This window comes from Vipera ursinii (assembly GCF_947247035.1).
Source record: "Vipera ursinii genome assembly, chromosome: 6".
Taxonomy (NCBI): Eukaryota; Metazoa; Chordata; class Lepidosauria; order Squamata; family Viperidae; genus Vipera; species Vipera ursinii.
In genome coordinates, this window is record NC_139515.1 from 57,268,804 (window position 1) to 57,291,727 (window position 22,924).

Consider the following 22,924-nt stretch of genomic DNA (forward strand, 5'->3'; position numbering starts at 1 on the left):
CATAAAAAGCTTTTCAAGAAGTCTCAGTGAAATGATTTCATAGTCCTAAAATCGTGTCATCTCAAAGTTTTCCAGTCCACGATAGAATAATTTTTCTCAGAAGAGCTAAATAAATTAAACAGCCATTTTCTTAATATTAAACTGGAAACAGAATACTTAGGATTTAATAATTGTGAATGTTATAATTTAAGCGAAACCATGTTTTCAACAAGTACACGTGCATAAATGAAATTGGTGCCCATTGAGTAATTGAATATAAAGCACTTTCTTCCCACAGAATATTTGGGGGGGGGGGAAACCGCTTTAGTAATATGCTACGTTCCTCAATATTTTTCAATCAAGCGGCAAACGAACGGAAAAAAATACAGTAATTCTTGGGGAAAGCATAGAATACGAAATTTAAATTAAATACAAGTACAGTAGCAAAAAGGCTAAAAGTGGCGGGCTTAAATTATTGCGCGCACTTTTAAATTATCCAATGAAGCTTTCGTTTCCTAGGTACAGCCAATCAAAGTTTAGCTTTCTTCCAATGGAAAGAGGCTTTTTCTTAGCAGTAGCCAATCAAAAGTGCAAGGTGAGGTATAAATGCTGTCCCGCGAATTTGTCTTTTTCAGTTCCCTTTTTTCCCCCCTTCTGAGGAGAGATGGCCCGGACGAAGCAGACGGCTCGGAAGTCAACGGGCGGCAAAGCGCCCCGCAAGCAGCTGGCGACCAAAGCTGCCCGCAAGAGCGCCCCCGCTACGGGCGGCGTGAAGAAGCCTCACCGCTACCGCCCGGGCACCGTGGCCCTGCGAGAGATCCGCCGCTACCAGAAGTCGACCGAGCTGCTGATCCGCAAGCTGCCCTTCCAGCGGCTGGTGCGTGAAATCGCCCAAGACTTCAAGACCGACCTGCGCTTCCAGAGCTCGGCCGTGATGGCGCTGCAGGAGGCGAGCGAAGCGTACTTGGTGGGGCTGTTCGAGGACACGAATCTGTGCGCCATTCACGCCAAGAGGGTGACCATCATGCCGAAGGACATTCAGCTGGCGCGGCGCATCCGCGGGGAGAGAGCTTAGGTCCGCACTCCTCCAGTTTCGGCCTATCTCGGAAAATAACACGAAACCATCTCAGAAAAAAACACGAAACCCAAAGGCTCTTTTAAGAGCCGCCACCTTCGTCTCGGAAAGAGCGGGGAGTCTTTTGAATTCAATTTAGCTGCTTTTAAAACTACCACGTATACAGCAGTCGGCCATATATGTCTACTGTTTATAAGATGACTAAAGCATAGTTTAATGGAATCATTAAAGTCGGGATTGTGAATCCTAATCCCGGTTAGGTAGGTGGGAGGAGGCGGGCCAATCCGCCTTCGCAAATAGCCAAGGGGCAAACCGCTTATGAAAGGGTTAAAATTACGGGACTTCCAAGGATTGACGCGCGTGCGCACTACGGTGCTGGGTATGGGTACTCCTGAAACGGTTTAGCTAGTTGGGTTGAGTTTATAAAAGGTGCTGTGGTAGGGTATTTTAGGTTTAATTCTGAGTCTGACGACTATAATTAGGAAGAGAAATACTTAAATTTAAAACGAGATAGACCTCTCAACTTTCCTTAAATTCTGAAAATATTCCTGACAGGGATATGTTAAATATAACTCAATACCCGACAGTTTTTGAAATTTGTGATGTCGGACAAGTGTTTTATTTCGTGTTTACTTAATTTCTTCTGGATTTAGGCAAAAGATATCTTTTTGCAGCAACAAATGGTAACTACCTTGCTGGATTACAGGGTCATTGACTAATAAGATGAACTGAGAACCCTTTCTCTTTTCTTGATGCTAATTATTCCTAATGGATTTTGATTTGGGATAGTTTAAAACAGTTGTAGTTTTATGTTACCCTTGTCTGCCAAAGGGGTGTGCGTATCTCTCAATGTTTCTTCCAGACACAGGAATGCTCTGGAGTAGGTTTATAAGCGGACAATGCAATGCAAATCTGGGATCAAATTCTATAGAAGGCAGGTCATTGCTGCCTGCAAAGGTCTTTAGGTGTGAACTTGCATAAAGACAAACACCTAAGTACGGCTGTGCATGCTTTTTGTTACATCCCTTGCAACTGTATCCTGTATTTTATAAAAAACTGGGCCTTCAAAATATGCAAAGCTTCCCACAGGGCTCTGTAATTAATGAAGTCAGTGTTCTGATTATCCTATGATATGTGAGCACCTGGTGTCTGTGGGCATTTACTATGATCTTGCTTCCTGACCAGAAGTCATTTGGATACACCTCACTCTCCTGTAACAAGTCACCCATTCACCACAGGTCTGGTGCAGAAGTTAATTATGAAGCTGCTTCTGACATACATACTGGTTCACCTCATCTTTATTCATGTTCCAGGACTCTGCGTGACATTAAAAGGTTGATATCTAATGCAAATTGAGGTCTGCTTACCACTCTCTCCCTTCAATGCTTTGTAGTCTCTTTGTGTAAACCAGGTGTTTCCTAGTTCATTTTTGCATAATTTCCCCTATATTATCATTAGGGATTTGCAAAGAGTTTTGGGTATGGGACAACTGATTTCAGATAGTCTGTATTTTGGATGTTTGATCTGTAAACAACAGGTTTTGTTCTGGATATGAATTGAAACATGGTGGTCCTGGGCAGAAGTGATGCAGGTGGTTATAAGAGTGGAAAGAGCATGGCCTTGGGAACAACTTATTGGTATTGGTAGTTAAGAGAAGGCACTTGGGATGGGCTTGAGGGTACATGCTTTATCAGAGCACCTGTGGTAGGTGATGAAAGAAGGAAGGAAAAGCCATATGGAAAATATGACAGAACAAGTAAGTGCACCAGGGTAGTTTTACTCTTTAAAATTGCTCATATCCCTTTGGATTAGATTTTTTGCCTAAACTTGGAACACCCAAAATGATCCAGATGTATTTCTGCTAAACTTCAGCTGATTCAATGATTGAGTCAAACTTCAGGAAGATGGAGGTTTAGACAGCTTGAAAGAAAACTTTCTCTTCAGTACATACCTATCCCAGCCCTTTCCCCACTTGCATCCTAATCCTATATAAATATGAGCATCATCTTTTCCCACTGTGTTATGCTTTAATACCCATTGTATCAGAGGTGAAGATGGGTGAGTACTTGAGTGAAATCTGAGCCAGGCTTATTGGCTGTTTCAAGCTGCCCTTTTCCCTCTAAAGGAAAAAAAAAATTTTTAGCTTGGGGTTGAAATGAGGGGTCCTCAGTGCTCAAACTCGAGAGTACCAAGGACCTCTTTTCCCTCTGATCAGGATCATCTGCCACTTTTATTATTGTCTCCTTAAAATCTAATTTCATCTCATAAGTGATTCTGAATGGCACACAATAGTAAAAATACATTTTAAAATAGAAAAATCAGTATTAAAATAAAATTAAAAATATATGCAAACTGAACAGAGATTGAGTGAATACATCCACCTTAACTGTAGAGCCATCTAAACAAGTCTCCAGGTCTTTGATGCCATAAAGAAACTTAAGGGACTTAAGCAAATGTAAACATTAAAAGGGATGGGGAGAAAATGTCAATTGTAGGTCCCTGGCAGATAGTACCTGGAAAGAGGTAATCTCTCATAGCTTGGACCCTCCATCTCCATCACCTTCCCTCCAAAAGGAAGGTTAGATACTAGATAAAATTTGTGCAGGATAGTGGGGTCTAGGCTTCTTGAGAAGGAAATAAACCAAAGCCTCTTTATGAGGTACAGGAAAAATCCCTTCACTCATAGAAAAAATTGCCACCAAAACCTACTCTCACAACACACTCTGGGTTGCTTTCACAGGCCAGGAGGGGCATGGATCTAAAGAGCATGTGGCTGAGTTCCTAAGGTCCCTGTCTACTTATTCAGGTCCAACAACCTCAAACCATTCCAAATAACCTTACAAACACTTGTGAAGTAAGTTTAGGATATAATTAGTGTAAAGGCTTCATAGAGGCTTCTCTTCTCTAGTTATACTATGAGAGTGCTGCACACATCATTAAAGCCTTACAGGTGTAACAAATGCACCAGGGGGGGTATTTATTGAGGTATTTATATTTTAGGATGGGACGCGGTGGCTCAGTGGGTTAGGACACTGAGCTTGTCGATCAGAAGGTCGGCAGTTTGGTGGGTCGAATCCCGAGTGCCGCGTAACAGAGTGAGCGCCTGTTACTCGTCCCAGCTTCTGCTAACCTAGCAGTTCGAAAGCATGTAAAAATGCAAGTAGAAAAATAGGGACCACTCCGGTGGGAAGGTAACAGCGTTCCATGCGCCTTTGGCGTCTAGTCATGCCAGCCACATGACCACGGAGACATCCTCGGACAAGCACTGGCTCTTCGGCTTTGAAACGGAGATGAGCACCGGCCCCTAGAGTCGGAAACGACTAGCACACGTGTGGGGGAACCTTTACCTTTACCTTATATTTTAGGATAAGGCCATTATTTAATAGAATAATCCAAGTTTAGAAATGGAAGGATATTTAGAAATTACCACCACTTATGAAAATTCTGTTTTATACCCAAAGAATTAACCTCTTCTAATGATCCTTAAAAATATAAGGATTTTGTGAATTAACATTTAATGCTCATATAATGTAACTTAATTCATCTCAAACAGTTAGTACCCAATTCATTACCTGAATAGGTTCTGCTTCCTTTGATCATAGAACAAAAGGAACATTTGAGCTCTGCATCTGGGCAGCAATCAAGATCAAGTTAATTGTTAAATTATGTTGATATTGTTACTTTATTAGGTTGTATTAAATTATTCACACTTAAATCAGCTGAGTAAACAAAATGAGAAATTCAACATATCCATTCCAAATTTCTAGAATTTTCTAAGGTATTTTTTTCTGAGGTGGTGGGAATACTTATTCAAATTTAGACAGAAGATAAATTCTTCTGACCACTGAATAACTAATGGAGTAGCAGCATTAGCTTTTTGCAATCTTTTAAGAGCACGAATGCTTTCACTGATTATGATGATTACATGCCATAAAATCATTCTTCAGTTGTAGTGATTGCATAGATTTTCTCCATGATGATCCATTCCTAACCTGGTCCTTCAGATCTTCTAATGTTGCACTCATCAGTACTATAACTGAGTCTATTCACCTTCCTGATGGTTGTCCTCTTCTTTCCCCCCCCCACCTTTCCCAGCATTTGACTCTTCTCCAGAGAGCTAGATCGTCACATAGTGTGTCCAAATTACGAAAGTAGGATAATTCGAACCTGATCATTTGTGTCTTGAATGAGAACTCTGAGTTGATTTGTTTTATGGTCCATTGTTTTATTATTTGGCTGTCTAAAACAATCTCAGAAGTTTTCTCCCACATCAAGGTTTAAAAGCATCACTTCCTATTCACTATCCTATTAATATCTAAGTCAACAGTCTTGAGTCCTGTAACCCATTTTTCACCAGATATCCAGGAACTCCAACATCTAGCGTGGACCTTGTTAACCCAGGTGACATCCGAGCAGGTATGGCATTCTGAAATTTACATCTCACCATATTTTTTATGGGAGAGACACTCTTTGTCTGACTCCTCTGATGAGACCTGTCCAGTATGGTTGAACCTCTGGCATAGCTCTCATCTTCCTTAGAGTACACAAGCCCCACAACCACGTCAAGGTAGTGCCTCACTGGGGGTTGTTGTTGTATTATTATTATTATTATTATTATTATTATTATTATTATTATTATTATTATTATTATTATTATTATTATTATTATTATTATTACAAAATGCTGGGCTTGGAGAGGGGAAATCCAGGTTCTAGTCCTGTGTTAGGTATGGAGGGGAGTTAGCACTGCCTTTCAGCCCTAATCACAAAGCGTTCTCGGTGGGCGCGCCTGCCCTATGGAATCAGCTGCCTGTGGAACTCCGGATCGCCCCCGACCTTCGCTCGTTTCGCCGGGACCTAAAAACCTGGCTATTTGACTTAGCCGGCCTGGACTGAGGGGTTTTAAGGTTTTAAATTTTAAATTTTAAACTGTTTTGGGGCTATTTATTTTATTTTATTTTAATTTGTACATTGCACTGTTTTAATTTGCCCTGTAAACCACCCTGAGTCCTTCGGGAGAAGGGCAGTATATAAATCGAAACAAATAAAATAAATAAATAAAATAAAGCCAGTCTTTGCAATAAGCCATCTGAAAACAAATCAACCTGTAGCATCATGTACTGAAACTTTGCTGTGTGACTCTGCAGGCACAGTCTAAAAGAAGAGGCCTGGCAACCAAACAAGATAAATGCTAAGAAAAATAGAAAATAAACTATCCGAGTTTCTGCTGTATACATAGAGCAAAGCCTTATTTCTTCAGGTCACTAGTATATATGTATGTTAAATACTAATACTTTCTGTCTGCAATTTATAGTTGTCACTGTGTTCTGGCTATTCCTGTTCAATCAGTTACCCCGTGGACCCATTAAATCTTTATCTTACTGGATAAAATACACTATTGTAATCAAGATCTTTCCCACCGCTTAGAATTTCCCATCCAGCAGGTGTTGCGTGGGTGTCTTGCCTTTCAAGGTTTGCAGAACAGCCCAAGGAAAAAAAGATTGTCACTGAAATTAATGGATAAAGAAGAGAAAATCTCCTGAACGCTGCAAGAGATGTTGAAACGTCTGCATAGTATTTGAAAAAGCTGGTAAAATAAAACATGCTACATGCAGTCCTGATTACTGTAGCTCTCCACTGGGTTATCACATATAAATGTAAGTATTAGAGTACCAATTACTTACTTTGCTTGACAATTCAGGTTTTAATCCTATTTTTGGTACATGAAATCCAGCCATGTTTATATGGCTCCTATTGGATTTAATGTTACATTTAAGGCTGCCACCTGAGGCACAATAACTGGGACTAAAATCCATTGAACCTGGTAAAATTTATGTAGAAGTCTAGGAGGCTGGAAAAAGAAATATATTGGTGCATGTGGCACATATCGTAGTTAAGGTATTAGACTGGGGTGAGATCAAGCCAGAAATCAGTTAAGTATGTCTGTTCTGGATCTGAATGTATATATTTTTGAATAATAGCTGGCCGTATTTGGCTTTGCTGGTTTTGCAACTGTGCTATTGGCTTTTTTAAAAAAAGATGTCTGCCTATTTTTTCTTGCCATGTTATCTCTTTCTACCAAGTGCTTTCTGGATTATTAAGAGTTCTTCCTTTTTTTTAAGATGGTGCAGGCAGTGGGGCTATGGTAGAAGCTTCAATAATCCCAATTGGAGGTAAATGTAAACTCATGACATGCATGATATATTTATTTATAACTAAATGCTTCCTTATCCTATTTGTCCGAGGTACTATATTGTTATTACAGCAATACAGATAAAATTATGGATATATTTTAAATTAATCTCTCTCTGGTTTTTTTTTATGAGAAACCAATCCACCCTGTCTGATCTTGATTAATATCAAAAAAAGGGAAGATTGATTTGTCTGCTTATTTCCTGCCTTTATTATTTTTACAAATAACTCAAGGCAGTTAATGTATCCAACACAACAACACCCCAATGGGCTGGAAGTTGCCCTTTGCTTAATTTTGAAAATATATATTACGTGCCAGTTTGGATGGCAAATCACCGCTGATAGCTTATGGCAATGTGTAAATTCAACAAATTATGGCTTATAGAAGAAATTGATTAAGTAACCCCTGACTAGCAGTTCAAAGTGAATAGCCTCAGAATGGAGGGCTTTCATAAAAGATGCAATAAGCTAGGTGGCCTTTGGATGTTTGGGAACTGCGGCTGTCGGAATTCCCCAGAAGGGCCTCTCTGAAAAATCCATAGTAAAGAGGGGGAGGAGAGGATGGGAAAGAGTCCTTACTACTCTCACACTTCTGTTATCTGAGTTCCAGGTCTGTCCAAGTGAAAAGGTTGTGCTAGGCAGGGAGTTACGTTGCTAAAACATTCTTGAGTGGGGAAATGTTCTCCATCGCCTAGAACAGCAACCTCGGCTCTTTTGTGACTCATGGACTTCAACTCCCAGAATTGAAGTCCATGAGTCATAAAAGAGCCGAGGTTGCCTACCCCTGGCCTAGAATCTGGACAGCGTACAAGAGAAAACCTTCCTTCGCCAGCAATCAGCTTTTCCCCTTAGGCTCCAGTTTTCCTCTTTTAAACAAAGACACCAAGTCCAAGTGGGTATGGCAAAACGTGGAACTGGATTACAAACTTAATCTTGGCATATTCGACTACAAGAGAGAGAGAAAAAATTGGAAAGAAAAGTTGACCTTCAACAAACTACCTGAAGCTGAGATCTACATTTCAAAGTTGGCAGCAGTCAATAATTTGTAAACAAACACAAGAAGTGGACTGATAATTGAAGGAAATACAAAAATCAACTTGTAGCACTTAAAAGATTTTTTGCTTGCTGGTTGCCTTTCTCCTAAAGTTTCTCCTACCCCTTTACTGTCACTAGGGAAAACAATGGCTGTTATACGGGAATACTTGAAGTCCCCCCACCCCAGGTTAACTGCTCAAAATTAAAAGACCCCTTAATTTACTTCAGGACCCCAGGTTGGGAATGGAACAATTAGATAATTTCCATTGAGGATGAAGTACAAGTAGTAACTGAAAACTAGTCCTACAACTTTATCACCCTTACTAGTCATCTAGATCAGACATGTCAGACACAAGGCCCGGGGGCCGGATCCGGCCCACGAAGTGGTTTCATGCGGCCCGTGAAGCCATCCTGGAAACAGTGAGGGAACGGCCCCCACTGCCTTGGCCCTGGCCCAGAGACCCTCCTCCTGCCAGAGACCCTCAGATCTGTCCCACTCCTGCCCAGGCCCCCATAGGCACCCTTGATGCGAACGATGTAGAGCTGGCCACGCCTACCCAGTAGGCCATACACACTCTAGCCACGCCCACCCAGTAGGCCACGCCCACCCAGGCCACACCCACCCAGCCCCTTGAGGGCAACCGCAATGCTGATGTGGCCCTCAATGAAATTGAGTTTGACACCCCTGATCTAGATGATGCTAAAAGATTTATTTTCTGGTACATCAAATGTGTGTCTCATATTATTAGATGCTCTTGTTTGCTATTGTGTTAAATAAATGTACCATTGTCTCCATTTCCATGCCAGATCGTAATGTAGCAGTGGGAAAACTATCATCCCAGTCAAGTACATTTGAAGAAAAAGGGGAGTCAAAAAAGGCCATTGATGGATCCCTGGCAAATAACTACACAAATGGAGACTGTACTCTGACAAAGAAGGATTTTGAGCCCTGGTGGATGGTAGATTTGATTTCAGCCTTTCAGGTATCTGCAGTAGTGATCACAAACAGAGGAGATTGTTGTGAGTCATGGATAAAAGGAGCTGAGATTCTGATTGGAGATTTGCCGCAGAAGGGCGGCACAATGAATCCCAGGTATTGCACAATACTACATTGTCCTCTGAAGTGAGTTTATGAGAAATATGTCTTATGAATCTTAAATCTGAGCATTTCTGTGTGAATAAACCCAACTGGTAGAACTGTCATAAAATGTAGACACATGACACTGCAAATGGCTGTAAATGTGGCCTGGTGTTGAGCGGCCAAAATAATTCTTTTAAGTAATTCTCTTGGCCTGTCAATTGTAAATCCACTTTATCTCTATCTTGTCATGTAAAAATTTTTCTACATCTGTCATTTCAATGATAACATCTTTTGGGCATAGTCTATCCATAGAAGCAGACATCATTACAAACATTGTTGATATTGTGGCTGCTTTCTGATTCCATTCTTCAAAAGTCTTCTTCAATATATTCATTGTTAGGATGTTTTCAACATTTTCCAGGGTATAAATTATTCCTTAGCCCCACCTAGTGTTCAGTTCATGAAATTGCTTGTTTCTTCTTGTAAAAGCCTAAAGAGAATCTAAGCTATTAAAGATACTTGGATTGACAAATCTGAAAATGCGGGGGTGAGTCTGCCTTCAATGCTGAATGAAAGAAAATTGTAATGATAAGCTTAAGAATTTAAAGAATAAACAGCAAAAAGCTAAATATGATTTTCATTTTAGAAAGTTATGAATGGACAGGGTCCAGATAAAATTGAAATATTGTAATTTTTATAATAAGATTTTGGAATAATTATAAAAAACAGCTGCTTGCTGGAAATAGATTCTCTTTAGGCTTTTACAAGACAAAACAAGCAATTTCATAAATTGAAGAATGGAATCAGAAAGCAGCCACAATATCAACAATGTTTGTAATGATGTCTGCTTCTATGGATAGACTATGCCCTTCTGATGCTTGACATGCAGCTACATCCACTGCTTGCTCTTGATACCACTGTGTAACCCCAACATAGCACTTTTCAGCTGTTTAGCAGTCATCCAGATTTCTACAGCCAAATCTGGTAGCTATAGTTTTAGCTAGGTATGGTCTTTTTCAAAATACTGTACTCCATTTCATTACTGCTTATTTTCATCTCTTTCTGTCAGCATTCCATAGCAATTGAAGAGGCTCAGTTTTTACAGGTAGTACTCGAGTTACAAGGCTAATGGAGCCTGTCCATTCCCTAACCCTAACTCGAAAACATGTGGGAGTGAATCTCGTACCTTGAATGAGATTACTCCCTTGCTCGTTAAGACACACACAGCTCGTTAAGTGAACATGAGGTATCTCAGGGTGGGAAAGGCCATGGAGGACCTAGTGATGGAATATGCCCCCAAGGCCTTCCCGACCCACTAAGATACCTCATGCTTATCCCTCCCTTCCTAACATGCTGGACTAACCTTCAAAAGATCAGTCCCCTCTCTGCTGCAGTCCTGCTGCCACCCGGATCTGAGCCCGGGGGTCGCTTCCGAGTGCCTCCAGAGGCCGGATAGGGGCGTTGGAGGCCTTTTCCAGGCTACTGCCACCTGGATCTGAGGCTGGGGGATGCTTCCATGGCCCTCCAGCAACCCGATCCAGGCGCCAGAGACTTTCTCCAGGCTTCTCTGCCTCCCGGAAACAGGCCGCTGGAGAGCTGCGAAAGCGTCCCCCAGCCTCAGATCTGGGCAGCAGTGGCCTGGAAAAGGTCTCCAGCACCCAGATACGTAGCCCCACTGGAGGCATGAGGATGTATCCCCTGGCCTCAGATCTGGGTGGCAGCGGCCTGGAAAAGGCCTTTGGCACCCCAATCCAGCCTCCAGAGGCATGGAGAAGCATCCCCTGGCCTCAGATCTGGGTAGCAGTGGCCTGGAAAAGGCTTCCGACGTCACGATCCAGCCTCCGGAGGCACATGGAAGCGTCCCTTGGCTTCGGTTCCATTCTCTGTTGCAGAGAACAGAGGCCTAAAGTACCATGAGATCCCGTGAGATCAGTAGCATGAGATCTTGCCCCACTGATCTCATGTGATCTTGCGTTACTTTAGGCCTCCATTCTCTGTGAACTCACCGAAAGCCTGAAGCAGCCAAGAAAGCGAAGGATCTCGATCTTTGCATGGTGAGTATTGAAGGCCTAGTGAGACCCAGGGCGAGGTTGGGAACGGAGGCCTAGTGAGACCCAGGGCGGGGATGGGGACGGAGGGTGAATGTTGCAGAACCTCTGCGGTCGCTCCTAAGGGCAAATGACTGCCATGGTGCTGCAATATTTGTAATTTCAAAACTTGCTCATAAGCACTAGGGGGTGCTTATTGCGTAACTTTGAATGAGCATTAAGTGAACTCTCGTAACTCGGGGATTACCTGTACTGCATTGTTTTGGACTCAACCCCTTTTTCTTACTTTGTTTTTACTTTTGGAAAACTTGGAAGTTTTTCCTAAACTCACTAACCCTTTGATTAGATGTTGCATTTTGATTGAATGAAGATCCAAAATTTTACTTTTCAGAAGATTACTTAAAAGTTAGGTTGAGCTGAACATTAATATAAACTGCAATGGTATTCGGGGAGGTCAAGTATTTAGGAGCTGGGTTAAATGATAATGCTACTAATCAATGTTTGGTCAGTGCACTAATACATCTAAAACTTACTTTGTGGTAAGATGGACAGCCAATAAATTAAATAATTACATTTCAACTTATGAATTAGTGCATCTATAGTAAAATGTAACTAATTTATAAGACAGTGGAAAGATTGCCAAAGAGTTACAATCTATATCCTCATCAGAGTTTATTTTACTCACACCAGAAGCAAAGGAGAACGCAAAATGTAGTTTTATAAGGACCACTGTTGGCGGAATAGAGATTACTAGCAGATATGTAATTGTGGTAGATATTGTTCTGTGTTGTGAGAATCTTGTGGAAATCATGGCTTCTCTTAGCATGAATATTGATAGAGCTCACGCCTGGTGTGCCAATTGCGACCCTATCTGGACCGGGATGCCCTGCGTACAGTCTCATGTGCTCATGACCTCTCGTATAGACTACTGCAATGCTCTGTACATGGGGCTGCACTTGAGGACCACTCGGAGGCTTCAACTGGTGCAGAATGCGGCCGCGTGAGTTGTGATGGGGGTCTCCTGATACTCCCATGTAACACCTCTACTCCGCGAGCTGCATTGGCTTCCAGTTGCCCTCCGGGTGAGATTCAAGGTGCTGATGATTACCTATAAAGCCCTAAATGGCATGGGTCCGGATTACTTATGGGAGCACCTGCTGCCGGCGTCAACTTCCCTTCATCCTGTGTGCTCCCACAGAGAGGGCCTCCTCAGGGTGCCGCTGGTCAGAGAGTGCCGGCTGGCGGCCCCCAGGGGAAGAGCATTCTTTGTGGGCGCGCCAGCCCTTTGGAATCAATTACCGGTTGAGCTCCGGATGGCTCCTGACCTTCGCTCTTTCTGCCGTGATCTGAAAACTTACCTATTTGAACAAGCCGGCCTGGTCTAATGGGTTTGGGGTATTTTAATTAGTAATTTTTAATGATTTATTGTAAAGGGCTAGTTCTATTTAATCTTATTTTTAACTTTTGTATATTGTATTTTTATTGTATTTTATTGCCCTGTACACCGCCCTGAGTCCTTCGGGAGAAGGGCGGTATAGAAATTAAATTAATAATAATAATAATAATAATAATAATAATAATAATAATAATAATAATAATAATAATAAATCCAAGGACTCAGATTCCTGTTGTGCCAGTCTGCAGTTCAATAACAATGTGACCCCTTGGCAGGTGTACTACAATCAACAGCATGGGACGTGGGGAAACAATGTCATTTAATTGTGCAGGCATGCAAGGACAGTATGTGACCATCACAATCCCCGGGAGATATGAATTCCTAACACTCTGTGAAGTGCAGGTGCTTGCACATCCATGGCTTCATATAGGTAAGTAGAAACTGTGTGAATACTATGAGCACAGTAGTGAATAGAGGATATATGGCTTATACAGTATAATGTTCTGATTTTTTCACCTACTGTATTTCATCGTAATGAGTATGTTTGCTTTACATCATACATCTAATATAAGGAAAATATAGACTAAGATGCACTGATGGTTGCCTGTTTTGTTGAGATAAGGAAAGTGCATTCTTGTGGGGTGCATTCTTATGGGGTGATCAGCACAATAGCAAAACAAAGTCTCACAACATCTTTCACTTAATGGAAAAGGAGATAAAAGTTATAGTTAATAAAAATTCAGCTAGTAGGGGGATATACTGGTCTGAAGATGTAACCTTTAGGTATCCTGAAGTCACAGTATAGAAATTTAGCAGCAAAATGGCTAATTTTTAGAAGGACCTACTTTATTATTATTTTTAAATATGATCAGAATACGGGATTTTCAGAGGCAAACTGCCTGCATTTTGTATTTTAAATCCACATCTACAAATCCAGAAAAAAAGTAATCTGAAATGCAGTCATTTTGCAAATGAAAATCAGCAGCACAATTTGGGACCAATTTTGTATTTTCAGCTTTAGGAGCAGAAATAGATAAAATGAATCCCAGAATTTCCCTATCACCATTCCCATCATCGATTCATTCTAAAATATGAAAAAGCAGACTGACAAATTCTGCCCTGATCCTTTTGTAAATATTATTGTGGTAATCCTCCAGATTGTGATCCTAAACCTTCAAATATTGTTCTTTCCTACTCTGTTGGCAATATATTGTCTAGCTTCATGGTATGTCCATAATTCAGTTTGAATTTGCATGATTTAAAATACCTGATGACCACACTCCAACTTGCCTTCAGCTTTCTAGCTAGAGCTACTGCTTTTTCTGCCCAAAATACTTGACTTGAATTTTCTTCAAACTTTTCCTACCATGCCATTTTATGTAAAAGATAATACATTGTGACAAACTGAAAGAAGCTGAAGATAAGAAGAAAATGATATGTTCCATTTATATTTGGGGGCAAGAAGCAATTTTTAACAATATAATTAGCCTTTTGTAGGCAGTGTTTCACTGGTTATTTTTATTTAGAAGGACAGGACTTTGATATCCATTTAATGATGTTGATTTGTGATTATGGAATTGATCTGATGACTTTCCTGAAGAGCATGTATTTCTAATTCCAACATCATCTACATGTTAGCATATTGCCTACCTCTGGTCCAAAGCTTTTAATCTTTTCAGAATTAGGTTCAGCTGAATCACTATTTTTTCTTTTACTGCCAGACAGTTGTGAATTCTGCTTCCCAAATAGAAGACTGATGTTAAATGGAGCAGGAAGAATGCTAGAATCTAGGTTCTACTGATTAAGGAAAACCAAGTTTAGGATTTGTATGATTATAGAAATATTGATGAAAATGCCACTCCTGAGACTGCTGATCCTTTATCTTTGATCTACATGGATTTGTTGGTCATATTTCTTGTCTTAAAACTAATTTTTACAAATATTCTCATTTAGTTGTAATTTATTCCTGCCATCTTGTAGTTCTTTCTTGTTATACAGAGTATGAAATTCTAAATTTGACTGTATTAAGAAGGGTTAATCCAGATAGCAATATTACCCAACTACATACAATAGTGGATAGCTTAGGAAAAAAGACCCAAAATGTTCAAGACAAATTAATATTTTCTGAACTATAAAACTCACAAAATGCAAAGGTAATAAATAGGTGACAATTTATCAGCTCTTCTTGAATTCCCATTTTCCAAGAGAACAACTGATTTTGCAAATTCAATCTAATAAATTAGTGTGTGTGTGTGTGTAAGGCACCCTTTTCTGTATCTATATCCTCTTTCTTTCAAGGAACATCTTTCATTTCTCAGAGGCCAGAATAGTGATACTGTCAAGTCTTATGATAAATATGAATCTTTCATTCTTGAATATTAGAAATTCAGACATTCATTTCTTTCAGTTCATGATAGAGGATGGAGTCCTGTTCGAGACAGTGACACTGATTCAGGTATGTGCATTGTCATATTGTAGGTTCGTTTATGCTTGTTTCTAATAGTCTTTGCAAGGGAATTATTTAATATTCTACAAAATATCCATTTATTTCCCTTATTCTTCTTCCTACATCTTTAAAGGAACTGAATAGTTCATGGTGTTTTTCTTAATATAGTTTGGGCTTGGGGAGAATAGCTATATATGTTGATCATCTACTTGTCATGTAGCCCACCTTTGCCCAGATGTATTTGCATGTACAATTAGCCTGTGAGAGAATCTCAGACAGGTCACTGGGGCATGGGGGTGAATACAGAAGTCATAGGGTGAGGGTGATAACTGAGTATCTCTGATTTGCTTTGACCTGACTAATGTTTGATTGGAAAGACACAATACAAGTATCAGATCAAAAAGGTGGATATAGGTTGCTACTGCTCATCTCAAGGTCTTTCAGAATAATTCATCGAAAGTGAAATAATAGAGGAAGGGAACAATGATAGAGAGAGAAGTAAACAATGAATCATTTTTATACACGCATGTTTGAACATCCTAATAATAAAAGTTCTTTAGGGAATACAAAAGGCAAATAAGGATACAAAAAAAAGATAAAGACTACCAATAGAGAGCAGTTATATAATAAAGAGTTATTTGATTTATATTTTACCCCAATCAGAAAATATTATTAGCAAAAATGCAATACAACATCCACAGTAAAAGGTTAAAAACAATAAAATCATATCCCGCTGTTACTTATACTACGTGATGACATCAGCTCAACCCTCCAAGGCTCTCCAAAGTAATTTTGTTTTTAACAACTTAAAGAAAGCCTGTAAGGAGGGATTGAATTCCTGAGGGGAGGCTATTCAAAAATGTAAGCATATCCCTAATGAAGGTGCCTCTATGAATTCTTCCCTACCTCTACCTTTTAAAAATGCGTGGAATCACAAGGTGGTTCTGAGATGTTCAACTTGAATATGTTCAAGTGGGCCAAAATTGAACAGAAAAGATGGCCCTGTAAGTACTCTGACATCATATAGGTCTTTCAAGATAAAAAAAACAAAAAACAACCCAACACTTTAATTACACTTGGAGCTAATAGACACCAATGTAGTGTGCTCATGTTAGTGAATGTCCATCAGCATGTATTCTGGACCAATTCTGAGACCACACTTCTAAGCAGGTTTAAAAGGCAATCTCATGTACTGCATGCAACAGAGAGTCCAAATGAGAGATGAGAAGGATATGAGTCACTGCCACAACATCCTGTAACTCCAGGTATGGCTGCAATTGGTATACAAACTGAAGTTGGGCAATACTCTCTGGCCATGACTTTCACCTGCCCATTTAGCAATAGCTGTTATTCCAGGAAGATCCTTCTTCCTTCAAAATAGTACCATTCCATGAAGAACACGTGAGACATTGAAGAACTTTACTGAACAGATAGTAGCTCTACCTTGCTTTAGTAAGATTTCAGCCTTTTATATCCCATCCATACCCCCACAGTCTACAGACTTGGGTCATGATATTGAGAGCATCTTCTGTCTACCCCAGAGTAATAATGTATAGATAGGTATTATTGATAACCATACCTATATAACGGTTTACATTACATATGCTAATTACTGTAGAATGTAAGATGTAGCTCTGTGATAACACACAAATAAAAACACTGATTTAGTGTGCTTCTTGAAAGGTCATGATAATATTCTCTCTTCTAGGTCTACAAGGCAGAGTTCTGAGTTTCCCCAATGAAACAAAAGGCAGTTTTGTGATCATATCCCCAATGCAGCCTTTGAGTCTGATGGAATTCACACTCTGTATGAGGGTTGCGGTAGAGTATTTAGATGGACATAGAATAATTCTCTTTTCCTACCATTCTCAAAGTGATGAATTGAGAATCTTGCGTGAAGCAATGGGCCACTTTGGTTTACACATGGGAGGCCGGAGTGTGAGGTTTGCCCTTCCTGATCTCAGCACTTTGGGGAGCCACATCTGTGTCACCTGGGAGTCAGCATTTGGCCTTACAGCCTTTTGGATGAATGGAAAAAGTAGTATCCGAAAAGTGTATAATATGGGACACATTCTCCAAGCAGGTGGCACAGCAATGCTTGGACGGGATCAAGGTGCACAAAATATGTCTGATCAACAAAAGCCACATTTTGTGGGAGAAATATCAGATCTCTACATGTGGGATTATGTACTGAAATCTCATGATATAAAGAAAGTTTTGCAGGCCCATGAGTTTCCCAGGGGAAACATCTTTGACTGGAAAATATTGTCATATAAAATTATAGGTAATGTGATGGTATTGCCTAAGGGCTAATAATTCTGTGTGGATACATAAATATGTACGGAAATACTGTCCAATTATGTTGGTCAGCAAGCAATTAAGATTATTAGTATGAAATCTAAGATGTTTAAACATAACTAGTGACCATTTTGTTCTTAAGTTTGTAATTATGCTGAAATTCCTTGAATTAACCCATATAATAAATATAATAAAATTGTCTTATGAATAAGAGGTTTGCAAAAGCATGTTTTTCTTTTTCATTTGATATGGCAACCAAAATATAAAAAGACATGCCTGGTGTCTGGAGGAAAAAACAGTTTTCAGCAAAAATGAGGTAAATTGTGGTCACATGACTGTGAAATGATGCAAATGGCCCTAAATGCAGTCCAATTGCTGAGTATCTGAAGTGCAGTCACAGGACCGTGGCGGGGAGGGGGAATAGGCCATTGGAACCTTTTTTAGGGGGGAGGGATCTGTCGCAGCTTCAAAAGATTGCTAAGTGACTGACCATAAGTCAAGGACTATCTACATGATGATCATCCAATCTACAGCTCTTCCTTCTGTCTCTAAAGGTTATTCCCACATACCACTATACTAACCTTGCTTTTCAGAGCACTGAAAAATTGGGTATCATCCACAGACTTAGGCAGCTCACTGCTTATCCTTAAGCCAAAATCCATTCTGAACATTAGCAAGCATTGGTCCCAACGGAGATCCATTTCTTACTTCCCTGCACTAAAAGTTGCTCATTCATTCTTGCTTTCTTTTTCTATGTTTTAGCTACAGCCAGTTTGGTGTAGTGCTTAAGGCATCAGGTTAGAAACCAGCAGACCGTCCCATCTTGGGTACAAAGCCAACTGGTGGAAATTTGGACCACTTTCTCTCAGCCCTAGGAAGGAGGCAATGGCAAACCACTTTTGAAAAATCTCGCCCAATAAAATTGCAGGGACGTGTCCAAGCAGTCTCCAAGAATGTTTTAGATAGTTAACAATAAGTGGATGAATCCTCTGATCTCATGACCACTACGTTTGCTCCTTTGTTGAGGAAAGTTATCAAAGGCTTTTTGAAATTTTGCAAGGGTGAATACAATAGATGCCTATATGCATTTTTGAAAACTGGAGAACTCTGAATCTGGTGTATCCCAGGCAATCAAAAGCAGCATTCCCGTGACATGTTTTTTCCTTTACAAAAGACACAGAATTCAAGTAATCTGGAAGACTGGATGAGATCATCTTGTATTTTATGAAAAGATTCTGCTGGCTCAGTCACCTGCCTGGAAGGCACAGAGTCCCATAAAATGAAAGCATGATGTTACCAGTTATTTCAAGAAGAGGAAGGGTAGAGTTCTCTCTTTGGGAAATGACCACATTTGATTAGAGTCAGGAACGGTAGTGTGTGTGTTTGTGAGTGTGTGTAGATGTATTTTAGAACAAACAGTATAAAGATGGTTTCCTGAATCTTAACAGGAGAGGCACTTGTCTCCATAGCCAGTGTTCAGTGTCATATCCTTCTGAAGTCTCCAGGGGAAGGATAATGGGTAGGGGTGCCAGGAAATGACAGATTTCTGGTCTGATGCAAAGCAATTCCACTGGAGCAAAGGGGGTTGTGGGAAGTATAAATAAAGCTGGTCCCAAAACTGCGTGAGAATCATTCATAAGAACACTGGTCTGAGAGAAAACAATGGTAGGTGGAATTATTACTTTTTCACTTTGAAAACTTTTTGAACATTTTATGGTAGACACTTCTATCCTTCCTTCTCTATAAAATAATTTGCCTTTACTTAAAAAGAATGCTAACTTTTAACCCTTTTCACATAATTTAAGGGGACAAAGTCAGTGATTCTTCTCCTTTTCTAGTTAGTGTTGACTCCTGGCGACTGCCGAAACTAATCCCTGCAGTTTTCTTGGCCAGAGTTTTGGAAGTGGTTTGCCTTTTCTTCCTTCCTAGGGTTGAGAAAAGCAAACGGCCCAAGATCACCTGCTAGCTTGATGCCTAAGACAGGACTAGAATTCGTAATTCCCCAGTTTTTAGCCTTGTGCATTAACCATTACTAAACTGGTTCTCATTATTATTCTACTTTACGTTAAATTGTCATTCAAAGGTATCCAGAAAATCTGCTGCAATGTAATGATGGCTTGGGCTGCAATTTACTGTCTTTGACTTGGGAGGGAAGCTGAAGAGAATTTTTTTTAAAAAAGTTATGTTTTAATAGTGAAATATAGAAAACTACCGCCCTAATTTTTAAAAGATAGTGATTATACTGAATGTGACCAAAACTAAAAGAGAAAAAATTATATAACAACAGATTATGATAAAAAAAATAATTCAGTCCTTAGGCTTATCATTAAATATAACTGACATGGAGACATACTGTACCACCTCCTCAGTTTTAAACATAGAAACCTTTTGAAATCAAACTTGTATCCTGAATCCATTTCTTAAAATCAGGAAAGTAGACTTTCCTAAAAGTTACCTAAAATTATCATTTTGCTGTGCTCCAAGCTTGAAAAGGCCAAAACTTTTAATGAGAAGATAAAATTCTATATTTTAGGAATATAATTCAACATCACATTAAGATCCTTATCTATTACATTTCTTCCTTTGCACTTGTGCTGGGTCCCCATAATATCATTTTCATTTTGTTCTTAGCCTATGAATGAGACAATTTTAACTCAATCTTAGCTATACTAGTGTTAAAATATATTCCCCACTCTTTTATTCCAATACTGTCCAAGGGTAACCTCAAAGTTATGATAAACAGTTAATCTTCATCCATTATGTTTGAGATATGAGGTGAGTGGCAGAGACAGAAAGATAAGTAAATAAAGATAACATAGAGATTGATACTGGGAGGTAGCAAATTTGATTCCTGTATAGTTTTCTGCCGAGTCAAGGATAGATGAAGTGTTTTCAATAGTGGGGGAAAATCATACAGTATGTACATGTGAAAGCTGAAGACTAAAATAGATTATCTTTACTTTCATTTGGGGATGTATGCTTCTCTTTCTGGTGATTTACAAGAGAGTGTAATCGTCTCGTAGCTCTTAAAGGATGCTACAAAAGATAGTCCATGAAAATTTTCATGGGAAAGCTTGCCAAGATTTTAGGAATTATTTTAGAGGGCTATACCAAAAGCAACAAAAAGTCTTGGAGCAATCAGGAACTATGGGGGAAGGGCTTGAACCTCAAATTAAGACAGAAGAAAAGATATGGTTTTGTAGAATGGGTTAAAAGCAAACTGCCAAGTTGCTGCCCTCTACGTATATTAGGATGACAATTCTCAGAATTCCTGGGCAGGGAAAACTTTGTTTAGGATTCCAGATACAGCTGTATGTCTCTTGGTTAAAGTATGAGATTGCCGTTCTTAGTGACCTTCTTTTATTTTCCCTTCTCTTCCATGAAGATTATGGAGTATGGTGCTTTCCCCTTCAGTTTTGATCCTACATGTTGCTTCTACAACACACTGCTTGATCAGCAAAGCCGGCTGTGCAACTACATCAAGAAACTCCAAGAGATATTACAGAGACTCAGTAAACTGAACAGATGTTCTCTTATTGCATATCTAACGGGAAATTCTTTAAGTGCTGCAGGAGCAATTATGGCCATAGTGGGGCTGTCCTTGAGCCCTGTAACTTTAGGAGCCTCCCTCTTGGCTTCTGGGGTGGGTTTAGGAGTGGCGGCTACAGGAGGGGCTGTTTCCATGACTTCAGACCTTTCTTTAGTGCTCTGTAACTCCAAGGAGGTGAAAAGAATAAAAAAGATTGCCCTGGCTTGTCACAATCAGATGAAGGAAACAATGAATTGCTTGGAGTTCCTACACCGCAGTTGGAATCCCACCGATCCTTTCTTATTGCAGACTGAGAAAAATGCTTCTATTGCCCTTTATAATTCTGCCTACTTCCTGGTGTTCTGTGGTCCTCATGGCTTTCTGGTGCCTGAGCACAAAGAAGAGGTGACAAAAGTGAACTATACTCTACTTAGGGCAAAAATCCAGAAACTGTCAGAAAACCTAGAAGCCTGTGCAAGACACATGGATGAAATCTGCAAGCTTTTAGAAAGAAGGAAAGCGTGTTCTTGGAAGACAAAAGGATTAGAATGTTGACATGGGATCAAGGGTCAGAATGACTCTGCAGTAACACCAAGTCTTCTTGGGGGAAAAATTAAACTTGGGCATAAAAGTGCTAAATACCAGTACTGTGATTTAAAATTAGTATTTTATGTACCCAGGAATTTTCACTACACATTTCCTAGGATCTGCAATTCTCTGCACCCTTCTATTTTGTTTTATTTTTTGATAATTAACATAACATATAGAAGCCATGGTTATATCAGTTGTAGTCTATACTTTCAGCACATTTCAAGGGAAGATGTTTGTCACAAAGCACCATACTTAGGTTTTCTAGGCAGGAAACGTTTTCCAAAAATCTGACTGAATGATAGCACAGTAAGCTGAAGTTTCCTTCACACATGAAATTTCAATTAATGTTTCACAATAGTAGAAAAAAAATAGGTGGGAATAATTTTCAAAGCTCTGACAGTAATTGTATTTGAATGCTCAAGGGGTCATGATGGAACATGCTAGGATGGAAAAAAAATGTTTGGCAAGTCCAAAACCTGTTGAACTGTGAGAATGAGACAGATAAGCAAAGCCTAAATATTTCTGAACTTTTTCACAATGGAAAAGCCAGTTAGCCATGTATTTTTCTTTCTTTTTCTTCTTTCCATTTCTTTAACAAAGAAAAAGGCATGCTAGGATCAAAAGATAACAGAAAGGTTGAGTTGCTTTATAATTAGATACTATAATGAACACCTTCCACGATCTTATGATGTCTGAAATTCATTTAACATACAAGAAACTGTAAGATTCATATGTCTTGATGGAACAATTAAGAATAATTTGGGACTGATTTGTGCACGTTACAGAACATCTTCACACTTCTATAAATATTCATGCAAATAATTTCATAGTAATAGAGCTCCCAAATCTGGACATCAGATGGGGTCATCTGAAGATTTGCAGCCCAAATCTAGTAGTAATACAACCCACCCCGCCCCCATTATCCCTACAAGTGGATGTCAGCTCTGTAAACTTTTGCATGTGGTACTGGAAATTATTCCCTGGGATGTGATAAATTTGGGATCAGACTCCCTAAAAAAGAAAGGAGAAAAAAGGCAAAAATGACCATACATGTATGTCAGAAGAATGAGAAAATGTTTCCAGGTATACATATAAGCTTAATTCTCACCCAGATATTGTGTTTTGAGCTATACCATTTTACAGAGCAGGTCTAAGTTTTATGCAATTGAATTATTTCTCCTGTCTCTACAAATAAAAACAAGAGCTCACAACATGACATAGTTTTCCTGAAAGCCTGCCTTTTTAGGCAAGGAT

At 39.6% G+C, this 22,924-nt stretch overlaps 3 protein-coding genes across 3 annotated transcripts; all 3 read left to right on the forward strand.

The window, feature by feature from the left end:
• The first annotated feature begins 465 nt into the window (after positions 1-465).
• LOC310642832 (histone H3.2) lies at positions 466-1,203 on the forward strand. Its single transcript, XM_083366771.1, has one exon. It carries the CDS (start codon positions 644-646, stop codon positions 1,052-1,054), a length of 411 nt encoding a protein of 136 aa, XP_083222897.1. The 5' UTR covers positions 466-643; the 3' UTR covers positions 1,055-1,203.
• An 8,034-nt stretch (positions 1,204-9,237) lies between these two features.
• Positions 9,238-17,710, forward strand: LOC310642821 (C-reactive protein-like; the record flags this gene model as incomplete). Its single annotated transcript, XM_083366753.1, has 4 exons — positions 9,238-9,374; positions 13,082-13,236; positions 15,214-15,261; positions 16,961-17,710. 4 exons carry the CDS (start codon positions 9,238-9,240, stop codon positions 17,563-17,565), a joined length of 945 nt encoding a protein of 314 aa, XP_083222879.1. The 3' UTR covers positions 17,566-17,710.
• Positions 17,711-17,837: 127 nt separating this feature from the next.
• APOLD1 (apolipoprotein L domain containing 1) lies at positions 17,838-21,634 on the forward strand (the record flags this gene model as incomplete). Its single annotated transcript, XM_083366755.1, has 2 exons — positions 17,838-17,866; positions 20,936-21,634. The coding sequence occupies exon 2, from the start codon at positions 20,939-20,941 to the stop codon at positions 21,632-21,634; it is 696 nt and encodes a 231-aa protein (XP_083222881.1). The 5' UTR covers positions 17,838-17,866; positions 20,936-20,938.
• Between the last annotated feature and the right edge of the window lie 1,290 nt (positions 21,635-22,924).